At 36.8% G+C, this 12087-nt stretch overlaps 1 protein-coding gene across 1 annotated transcript; it reads left to right on the top strand.

Moving 5' to 3' along the window:
• The first annotated feature begins 5667 nt into the window (after nucleotides 1-5667).
• Nucleotides 5668-10416, top strand: LOC109238636 (cell division protein FtsZ homolog 1, chloroplastic-like). The gene is made up of 6 exons (XM_019405120.1): nucleotides 5668-6146; nucleotides 7064-7163; nucleotides 7567-7796; nucleotides 8660-8827; nucleotides 9588-9821; nucleotides 9977-10416. The coding sequence occupies exons 1-6, from the start codon at nucleotides 5901-5903 to the stop codon at nucleotides 10241-10243; spliced, it is 1245 nt and encodes a 414-aa protein (XP_019260665.1). The 5' UTR covers nucleotides 5668-5900; the 3' UTR covers nucleotides 10244-10416.
• The last annotated feature ends 1671 nt before the right edge of the window (nucleotides 10417-12087 follow it).

Below are 12087 nucleotides of genomic sequence, written 5' to 3'. Positions count from 1 at the left end.
GTTCTAGTGATTTCCAATTTCAGTTACTAAAGATTCCCTGACCCCAAATACCTAGACTACCCTTTTCCATTCTGAAAATTATTAAACTAAAACCAGCCCCTTTTACCCTGATAACTTGGTCAAGAAGTGACCATGGTTAATAAAAAAATCTGGCCTATTCAGCTATAACCAAACAGTTCTTCAATTAACAAAATTAAACTATCCTATTTTAATCTTGAATTAACTACTAAAAATCAGAATTAAAAGCTACCAGTGGCAATTATCGATTAAACATGAATCTAAGAGAATAAGCAAAAATTAATCAACAATACTAAATCATAAGCTTGAACTGACTTAAAACGAGCAGAGAAGCAATCAAAGACTTAAACTAAAAAAAACCTAGAACACTCATTATGGATTAGCAAAAGAAACTATGCTTAAACTAATTTTAATAACAGAGAAATCAAACAACAAAGAAAAGAAAAACTTACTTATGCAAGGTTGACCAAAACTGGACACCGATTCGAACCCCGGAATGATGTAAACGCTTGTTCTTCACCAAGAACAAACGAACACATTATTTCGTGACTCGAGTCAAACTCTGGACCCAGGAAATTGGGAAGAACACTTCTAGGGTTCTGCCACTCTAAGATTTGAAATTCGAGAAGCTCCGGTGACATTCGAAGTATAGACTATGGGTTCGTAGAGAGGGAGGTGAGGCAATGTGGTGTAAATTTGGGGAAGATTGGGGTCAGCGCCGCCGGGCACGGCGGAGGCGGTGCTAGGGTTTCGATTATTTGAGGAGATTGGGTGGGATTCGAGGGAAACCAATTATGGATTTGTAACGAGGAGAAGAGGGCGGTCAAGTGGTGTAAATTTGGACGGGATTGGGTGATCGCCGCCGCCGTGGGGCGATTTCCGGCGGCGGTTTAGGGCGGAGCCGGTGGAGGTTGTCTCTGATGAGAGTGAGGTGAGAGAGACAGGCCTGGGGGGGGGGGGGTAGGGTGGTTCAGACACTTATATATTAAGTGTACCCATAGTTCTGAGCCGTAGGATCATCCAACCTTGACGGCTCATATTGAATTGGACTAAACGGCGTCGTTTTTAAAAGGGTTAGGTAACAGGCCTGGACCGGTGGGTGAGATTGGGGCTGGGTTAAGGGCGTTTGGGTCTATGGGGATTGGACTGAAGCAGCCCAAAGGGATTTCCTTCTCTTTTCTCTTTTCTTTTCATTTCCTTATCCCAATTCCCTTTTAATTTAAAACTAAAAATACATCTAAATTAATTCCTAAAACTCAATTAACCCTAAGAAACTAACTAAACACATATAATAATCAACACAAAACAAATTTAAAAGGAGCACTACTCAAAATCAAAATCAAAATTAAAAAATGCAAACTAGACTAACTTTTTTTGTGATTTTTTTTCTTTGTATTTTTGTAAACTCCTAATTACTAATTAATTCCAAATATATGTAAAATTAAACCCTAAATGCAATGTATATATTTTGTATTTTTATATGAGTTAAAATGCACAAACAAAAATGCAAACAATTAACATAAAATGCCACGAAAATCAACAAAATTAAAAATAATGAAAAGAAATTATTTTGTTTGAAATTATGGGAGTAATTCATATAGGGCAGAAATCACGTGCTCACAACCAAAATCCGACCTCATATGGTCACTCAAATTCTCAAAATCCACTCTCCAATTTCAAGCCCTAGTTTCCCAACTCTTCCTCTAATTTTTCCACTAATTTTCATGATTAAACAATAGAATAATCACCATAAACACAAGGTATAAGGCCCAAGTAGCTTACCTCTACAGAAACACTTGACCCCCTCTTGAAATCGCTGCTTGGAGCTCCAAAATCGCACAAAAATGGTGAACAATGACTGAAAATCGCGAATGGGCATTTTTATACATTCTGCCCTGCACTTCCGCACCTGCGATACCATAAGCGCACCTGCGCTTCCGCTTTTGCGGATTTCATTTACTCCTTCAGATTCCGCATCTGCGACCCAGGTACCACACCTGCGGTCCCGCAGATGCGGTCGAAGTCTCCGCTTCTGCGGCCAGCACCGCTTTTGCAGTCTCCTTTACGCACCAGCGGCATCGCACCTGCGGCCTCCAATCCGCAGGTGCGGAAACAACAGAGGCAGCAAATTTTCTGCTGCAAAACTCCAAGTCCGACTTCCCGATAACTATCTGAAATCATCCCGAGGCCCTCGAGACCTCAATCAAAAGCACAAACATATCGCATAACCTTATTCGAACTTGTACCAATCTTCAAAACACCTCAAACAACATCAAAACCACCAAAACACATCAAATTCAAGCTTAAGGTTCTAAAATCTTTCGCATTCCGCTTTTGATCAAAAAGTATACCAAACCACGTTCGAATGACCTGTAATTTTGCACACACATCCCAAATAATATAATGAAGCTACTTCAACTTCCGGAATTCCATTCCGACCCCTATATCAAAATCTCGCCTATCAACCGGAAAACGCCAAAAACTCAATTTCGCCAATTCAAGCCTAAATCTACTCCGAACCTCCAAAACACATTCCGATCACGCTCCTAAACCCTAAATCACCTAACAGAGCTAACCAAATTATAAAAATTCCAATCCGAGATCATTTACAAACAAGTCAAAACTTGGTCAAACCTTTCAAATTTCAAGCTTCAAACTGAGAACTGTTCTTCCAAATTCATTCCGATTACCGTGAAACCAAAACCAACGATTTACATAAGTCATAATGTATAATGATCATGCCCAACTATGCCCTCTAAAAAAAAGACTCTACGGACGTTGCAAATATAACTCGAGTATTACGCCCAGGGTCGAATCCACAGAGAGTTAACCTATCAATCACTATCTTTAGACCCAATGATCCACAGAGAGTTAACCTATCAATCACTATCTTTAGACCCAATAAACTCTTCAGAACCAGTTTCCCAGATGTTTGAATCACAGTTGAAGGTCGCTTTACTAACTACGATTGCAAGTAAATTAAACAGTTGTAAATTAAAATGCTAAGGTTGTAAACAATGATGAGAAGAAGCTAAGGCAATGATTTCCCCTATTGAAAGAATCCCTTCTGTTTATGCTCATACAAATTTACCAACACATCTCTATTAATCATGAACGCTCATCTTACCGTAAATCTCTCCTGAGTAATCACAGTAATATACTAATTGCACTCTCCCGAGATACACTAGCTTACTTTATTTCGTACAATTCACTTTAGATTACACCCAAGGCTTCGTTATCCCTAATCCCGCCTTTAAACCCGCAATTATAGATTCCTCTTATACTTTGGGAGTGGTGTTGTTCAACAATAACCTAAATGTGCACTCTTTTCCAAGTTATGCACACTAAATAGGCACAGCTAATTGAGGATACTGTCAATTAACTACAACAAGCACAAAGTTGAACAAATAGAGATTGAAACTAGCAATTTGTATTCACATAAACAAGATGTTCATCCCCCAATAAGTTCCATCAAAGCCTTAGACAAAGGATTTAGCTACTCATGGCTATGGGAGAACAAACTAAGATAAAATTCATCATAACTAGCAATAAAAATCAAAGAAAAGAAGAAAGATGTTTTGGGTGATCTCTCACAATTGTTTTCCTTGCCAAGATACTCTAAAATTCAATACATGCCTCTCTTGGGCGAAGTCTTGTATTTAAAATAGGGTTTAGGTCTAAAAATCCCGTGTTTTACACTTTAGTCCCTGAAGTTTTCTGCTTCCTCCGCGGTTCTACCGCGGTCGCGGTCAAACCGCGGCCAAATGCCTTCTCTGAATCTCAATTTATCCGCAGCTCTCTTCCACCGCGGTTCTACCGCGGTCGCGGTGGAACCGCGGTCAACCCAGTTCTCTGAATCTCCAGGCCTGTTTTGCATGGTTTACTTGGGGAATTTCACAATTGGCCTCTTTTTCTTCATTTTTGACTCCAAAAGTACTCCCTAGCCTTCCCTGGTCATATATCACCTGCAAATCATGAAAAGCACTAATAAGAGCATTTTGTTATCACTTTTATCATCAAAACTATACAAGAAGGTGGTTATTTAAGGCGTGATTATAGTTAAATTCACCTATTATCATATAATACGGGGCTAGACATGCCCGAGAACTGGCGAGCGAAATACAAAAGCTCAAAACGACCGGTCGGGTCGTTACATTGATTCTTGCCTTATGTCATAACTTTGTGGGATTAGTTTGGTAGGGATACTATTTCGCTTTTGCTTTGTATCTTTCTTCTGTATTTCATGTTGTTCATATTTTCACTATTTTTCCTATTTTCCTATTATTTCTGTGGTGTTACTGATTTTGTCTCCTTTTGTCTTTTTGTCCTCTTGAGCCGAGGGTCTTTCGGAAACAGCCTCTCTATTCCTTCGGGGTAGGGGTAAGGTCTGTGTACACACTACCCTCCCCAGACCCCACTAGTGAGATTTTATTGGGCCGATGTTGTTGTTGTTGTTGTTGTTGTATTGATTAACTACTCATAATTTCATATGACCATAGTTTATGCCATAAAAATATGGTGATTAAAGCCTAGGTTTAGATGAAATTCAGAAAAATCCAAATTTATTAAAACAAATTCCAAGAATTAACTTAGTTTATCATAACTCATTAATGCTTTATTTTTAAAAGAAAATTCCGCTACCCAACCAATTAATGATTAAATGATTTCTGACAAATTAAATTATTTTAAGAAAAATATATATATCTTTGTTTCAATAGCATGTGACCATCAACCGTATTTAATAAATGTGAGATTATAAGTTGATCGCTTGCTAAGCACCTCTCCCTTTTCTTTTGTTCTATCCCCATTTGATTAACTAAATTGGATAAAATTTAAATATTTTTTTATTTTATTTTCAAGATTCTAATCTATTAATTTTAAAAAAGTTTTGAATTTATTTTCTATTGTATAATTGAGTTAAATCACTAAATCTAAATTATATTTTCAAAATAATTTTTCTATTAAAAATAAGACCGAAGAGAAATTTAATTATAAGTTTAGAATTACTATGAAAATTTGATCGACAGAGTACTCTCCCAATATCAAATGAGTCAAGGTTCTTGTTATCAGCATTCTAAATTTATTTTTGTGCATAATTATTCACCATCATTCACAAGTTTTCAAGCATTTTTGAAGGACTAAAAGAATAATATATTTACCAAATTAAATATAGGAACCTAAGCAAAAAAGAAATAAAGTAGGGGCAAAAAACTTATGGTGCATATTTCACCTGCAAAAAGTTAGGTTAAGGTAGGTATTACCAAAAAGCGTTTAAAAGTATCTTGATTTATTGNTATTGGCATTTTCCACGCCTTGCATTAAATCGTTCTTGGGCTTCCCAGGAGCAAAACTGTTCTGATTATATGGGCGAGAGGATACAGAAGCTCGCGACCTGACGTGCCCACATCTATAACTCTTGATGTGCCTGCTTGCCTACCAATGGAGGCACTTGAAGTTTGTCGTTTCTTGGAAGGGACCATTTTTACCTACAACAACCCAACAATTATCAGCAATTAGATCACTCCTCAAACCCAGTAGGGCTACTCAAACTTCACCCTCACACTTGGTCACAAAGTTATACTCTCAACCTCATTGTGGCATATAGATGTTCAATTGATTTCATCTACTTGTTTAATTCCCTCTAAACATACATATATGAGACACGAAAATTTTGATTTTAATTCTAGTAAATTGAATAAATTAGAATTACATTTCATGTGAGAAAAAACTCTAAAAACAGACGATACTGAACACAGAAAGTCTACTTTGGTTTGATTTTTGTATTAACAAACCGTTGGTTTCACTTTCTTTCAGGTAAACTCCCTCATCTTCCCCAAATTATCAAAAGAAAAAATAAAAAAGAAAAAACTTTTGATACGTCAATGGCCATGTTAGGACTCTCTTCAAACACAGGAATCGATATATTGTCATCTTCTTCCAATTCCTTATCATTTTATCATAGCACTCGCTTCATACAATGCTTCTCTCCGAAAAGCCTCTGCAAACGACAACGACAACGACAAAGATTCAGCATTTGCAGTTCCTTGTCCTCTGCCAAGATTAAGGTTGTCGGCGTCGGTGGCGGCGGCAACAATGCTGTTAACCGTATGATAGGCAGCGGATTACAGGTTATTTGCGTTAATGGCTTTTTTATGTATATATCTCCATTTTCACCTTTCCCCCTAATTTTGTTGTTTTCTTGTGTCTCTTTGTGCAACCCCACAAAAATTAAGTCTTTGTTAATTATGAATATCAAATTGGTTGGTTTTCATTTTATTTAGTATATGAAATTAGAAATCAGCCTTCGCAATACAATTGATTACTTGTTCTGAAATACTAATGGATCTTGCAGCTACTTAATTTGTTCTTTTGACCGTTTTCCTAAGTGGTAACCAAGATTTATCCTTCTAATACTTTTTATTTATATTTGCATAATAATGGTATGAGATGATTTAAATGGAGTCAGTGAGGATTCATATAACAGACTCTAACTTGTTTGGGACCGAGGCATAGTTGTCCCTGTCGCTATAGCTTGTTTTTAGCACAACCACACAATCACTCTTTTTCTTCAATAGAGTTGAGATTTGCCTTTTGCTTAAACAAGATGGTAGCTAGATTTGGATACTCTGTCCACTCAAAGATGCTTTAGTTCCGGTTTCTTCTTGACTCTGTAATGTTCTTATGATGGCCATATAATGCCTTTTCCAGTAAAAGGTCTATAATATGCAATGGATCACATGGTTGTGTACTTTGGATTCAAATTATACTGTTACATTGTATTCTCAGTCTGCGAGTTATGCAAACTTGTGGGGTAGGAAGAAAAGCTAGAAATCACTTTTATTGACTGTTTGATCTGCCCTTTCTATATTTATTACTCGGTTTCTTGCCTCTTCTCTGCTAATTAGTTGATCCACCCACCATCAAAAACTCAACCTTTTCCCTAAAGGCAAATATACTCCAATTCTAGAACATTTTATACATCACATTTAGCTGTTAGCATCTTCATTTCACATGATAAATCTCAATGTTTCATGTTCATTAATAGGGTGTTGATTTTTATGCTGTAAACACGGATGCTCAAGCATTGCTGCAGTCTACGGTTGAGAACCCAATTCAAATTGGAGAGCTTCTGACTCGTGGACTTGGTTCGCACCTTTTCGTCTATCTGTAGAGAAATTTATTCTTCAGAAGCTCTCTTTTAGAGCAGCTATTTGTAAATCTAACATATAAGATTTATTTATTTTTATATCATGAATCTTGTTGGCAAAACTTTAGCGAAAGAATAGCAAGACGCTTATAGTATGATACTCAGCCCAACTCCAGAGACAGCTATAGATTATTTCTCTCTCCTTAATTCAGAGTCACTCAGAAGATGACAGTCTTTTGCTTTATCTATGTTATAATTTGAAGTCATACGTTGCTGTAGCTACTAGGATGCATTTGTTTGCTAATACGTTTTGAGGCTAGTGTTCTTTGTTAACATAAGCATTTAACCCTTTATTGTTCTATAGAATGGGTTGTTCATAAAAGTCACTTCTAGAAATGCAGGTACTGGTGGCAATCCTCTGTTGGGGGAACAGGCAGCCGAGGAGTCAAAGGAACACATTGCAAATGCTCTTAAAGGTTCGGATATGGTGTTTATAACAGCAGGCATGGGTGGAGGTACTGGATCTGGTGCTGCTCCTGTTGTTGCTCAAATAGCCAAAGAAGCAGGTTATTTGACTGTTGGTGTCGTCACGTATCCGTTCAGCTTTGAAGGACGTAAAAGATCTTTGCAGGCAGGTGCCGTTTTCATCCTCTTTGAAGAAGCTAATTGTGATTGTTGCTCTCCTGAACTTTTGGAGATTTCTATCTTATGACATTTAAGTGACATCCAAAATAAACAGGTAGGATATTTAAGGGAATAGAAGAAATGTAAGAAATTAAAGAGCAAGAAGTTAAAAAAGATATAATTTGGTCTGGTTCAACTATTTGCTTCAGATCCAAAAAATGGGGTTTCTGTCCCTCTATAAGAACTAGAAATATTTGTGGTTAAATGCAATTTAATATCCATGAAATCTTCGAGCATGGTTAGTGTGGAATTCACTTAGTTTAAATATTATGCAGAGTATGACAAATTGACAACAGGTTGGCTGAGGCAGTGCTGGGAAAGAAGATAGTAGGGTAGCATGATGGTTGTTTGGAGTTGTTTTTAAACGTGTCAGTGAAGTTTTACTAAGTGATGCTTCAACTTTAAGGCATAATGCTAATTGGATCCAAGGCATCTTAGGGTATGTTAAGGGGTTTCTATCAAATTAAGGCAGAGTTGCTGGATCCGCTGTTTGGCTCCTCGATACGGAAGGTTTGGGGGTGTGGTTTACCATATGTGTGTGTATCGTGGGGGTGGGGTGGGGGTGGGGGTGCTGTGCTTGGGATACACCAGCCTTTATTAGAAGAAAATGGAAATATTCATAAATAGGTGGCGGTTGGTGAATCTAAAGGATTTTGAGTACTTTTGAAGGCAACATTTTTCAGTAGTCTAAACCTTAACAAGATTCTCAGAGTTCTAGTAACTGGTTGATTTTTCTTTTCCATGCCACTATCCTGTGTTCCTATCTCCCAAATTATTTCATGATTATAATTTTAGCTTAATGATCTCCAGGCACTGGAAGCAATTGAAAAACTTCAGAAAAATGTAGATACTCTTATAGTAATTCCCAATGATCGTCTTCTGGATATTGCTGATGAGCAGACACCACTTCAAAATGCTTTTCTTCTTGCTGATGATGTACTTTGTCAAGGCGTCCAAGGAATATCTGATATAATCACTGTGAGTTCCTTCATCCAAATGCAGTATCTCTTTATCTGCTTCAAGGAAGTTCTTTTCTATATCAGCTAAGGTTCCATAGAAGTTCTTTTCTTTTTCTTTCAGTATCTGTTCCACATAAGTTCTCTTTTGAAATTTCATGGTATAGTTTTCTTTATATAAAACGTATATGCTGAGTAGAGCGTATCGGAGACAAATGATTCAAATAGCCAACTCAACTAATCCCCTCTCGATCTCCCTGTTATGAAACACACTTGCGATCACATTCACAGAAATAGGCGTTGTTATTTTGTTGTCAACTAATCCCCTCTTGATCTCCCTGTTATGAAACACACTTGCGATCACATGCACAGTCCCAGAAATAGGCATTGTTATTTTGTTGTCAACTAATCCCCTCTTGATCTCCCTGTTATGAAACACACTTGCGGTCGCATGCACAGTCGCAGAAATAGGCCTTGTTATTTTGTTGTCAACATTGCATTTTTCTGACTGGAAATAAGGTGCAAAAATGATAAAAATTCTAGCAGTGAGTGCAGGATGCCTTCCTCTCCCGAGTCCGTCCAGTTTAATATCATCACTGTCATTAGCTGCTTCTATGTTTTGATTAATGACCATCGGATAGGTTTTCTGAAATAAACTTATATCTCCAGAATGTTATGTTTGTCTAATTACGAGATAGCATGTTTTGAACATTATTTCACTAGATACTTATTTATAGATCTTGAAATAAAGTTTATTGTTAATCCATTCGTTTTGGTTGCAGATACCTGGGCTGGTAAATGTGGATTTTGCAGATGTAAAGGCAATCATGAAAGATTCTGGTACTGCTATGCTCGGAGTTGGGGTTTCTTCCAGTAGGAACCGTGCTGAGGAAGCAGCTGAACAAGCAACTCTGGCCCCTCTCATTGGATCGTCAATTCAATCTGCAACTGGTGTTGTATATAACATTACTGGAGGAAAAGATATTACTTTGCAGGAGGTGAATAAGGTGTCCCAGGTGCGTCGAACTTTCTTTTACTTATTTTATTTTTCCAAACCTTCAACTATACATGTAGTTTCACTCTATTCCAAAAAGTTCTTAAAAGAAACCTTCAGCTTTCACGAACAAAGCGGTATTTTTAATAGTCATTGCTTGGCAATACTTCCTCACAGGTTGTCACAAGCTTGGCTGATCCATCCGCCAACATCATATTCGGTGCTGTTGTGGATGAGCGCTATAATGGAGAGATCCACGTGACTCTAATTGCAACTGGTTTCGCACAGTCATTTCAGAATTATCTTCTAACTGACCCTCGAGGAGCAAAGCTAGTTGATAAGAGCAAAGGAACCACAGAAAGAACTTTATCACCTGATACCCTGAGGTCATCAGACTCTCCTTCCACGAAACCTCGACCAGCTGTTCGGAGGCTGTTCTTTTAGCTCCTTCTTAGTTTGTTCTCTGTCCATTCTTTTCTTTTTTTTGAATAATTATTTTTTTAGGATTCCTTACACTTATTTGTACCGCAACGGGTCAGATTTGTGTTTACATGTGGCTGTAGAAATCATGACGAGTTTTATGATATGCATACCGTCTCTGGTCTGTTTTTCTATTACAACACGCCTGTAACATTTTTATATCAGCTGATTATTTCCTCTCTAGCAAAGCATGGGATTCATAATACATCAACTTGGTTAAAGTTGGTTGCTCTTGTAATTTTCACACAAACAACCTATTTATAACAAGTAAAATTGCAGGGGCTAACCAATTTTCGAACAGGATTGAAAAATAGCTAGCATTTGCAAAGTCATTAAAAAATAGTCACTATTTTGCTGCAACACGGAAAATTCCAGCATAATATATTAGAGATTGGAGCACCTGTGTATGAACTTCCAGCATATTATGCTGAAACTCATTCACATAAAAAATTCGAACTCCAGCATATTATGCTGGAATATTTTTCGGATTTTGAACAATGTTTTTGTTCAGATTTATCTTTAAATAAAAAAAGGCTAAATTTCAATTACTTTGAAACTGCGCCTATTTTTGAATTTCACCCGATTACCTCAACTTTTTATCAAGTTTGGGCTAGAAATACCGCTCCTATTGGCAGATATAATCCTTAGAATTCACAACTGAAAGTTCAAAACCATTCTGGACATAGTATGTGTATGTAGTGAATCCTCATATGATGATGTTTTTGATACGACGGGAGTCATTTTTCAGGAAGAAATTTTTCATGAGAAAATCATAATTCTGGTGTATGGGTACGTAAGATGTTCTTCTAGGAAAACATTTTCTATCAAAAGGAGGGAAATGACTTTACTCGCTTATGAATGGAAGTCTTTTTTTATAAATATTTTAACTTTTTTTTTTTTTTAATTTTTTCTCACTTGCTTCCACAAACTATTAGACATTATTATCAATCTTTATACTCAGAAAATTTCAGCAGACCGCTGTTCGATTTGCTTATATTTATTTTAATCTTTAATGTCTTGTGCGTTGATATTTTTTAGTCACCAATTAATTATCTAAGTAAATATTTTTCATGAAAATTGATTTCCATCGTACTAAAAACACTTTTAATGAAAAAGACAGGTGTGCAGAGAGCATTCTATTATCAATCGCGTGTCTCCTAATCCGTATACTACTCTTACTCTCAAAAGGTAAGAGTGCCAAAACTAGTGTCATGACTCATGACCAAAAAAAGATGCTCATCAACTTCTCTATTGCTTGCGGGAATATCAATGTTTTTAAAACTCATCTATTCGTTGCTCAAAGCGAGGATTTATCAGCGATTTACGGAACTTTGCGCTTCATACAGTGGTGCACAAGTGATGCCAGAAAGAATCGGTCGCTTCTTTAAATCACGACTGTTCAAGAAATTGGATTAAATCAATATAATTGTCTATTAAATGCTAATTTTAACTGCAATTTAAGTTTTACTGTAATAAATATATGGATGTTTGATATTTATTTTTAACATTTCCTGTAAATTGTGCGATTCACTTCAAGAAGCATGTGCTTAACTTCTCAATTTTCGCGTCAAGCGCCATGAACCTTGTGACTTTTTTGCACTTTTTGCTTTTAATAATACTACAAAAGATAGGCAAAAGTAAATCGCAAAAATTATATAATTCTCTTATGAACTGATAAACGTCCAAGGAGGAATACGTGCTACCAAAACTCAAGTGGGTGCCGATAAGTCTTTGACCCCAAAAATCCATCGAGTTCAAACTCGAGTGACATTTTGTGATTAGTATCATATTTGAGGAATGGGTTTAGT

This window comes from Nicotiana attenuata, unplaced genomic scaffold (assembly GCF_001879085.1).
Source record: "Nicotiana attenuata strain UT unplaced genomic scaffold, NIATTr2, whole genome shotgun sequence".
Taxonomy (NCBI): Eukaryota; Viridiplantae; Streptophyta; class Magnoliopsida; order Solanales; family Solanaceae; genus Nicotiana; species Nicotiana attenuata.
The sequence above is the reverse complement of the archived record's forward strand: the minus strand, read 5'-3'. Positions and strand labels throughout refer to the sequence as shown.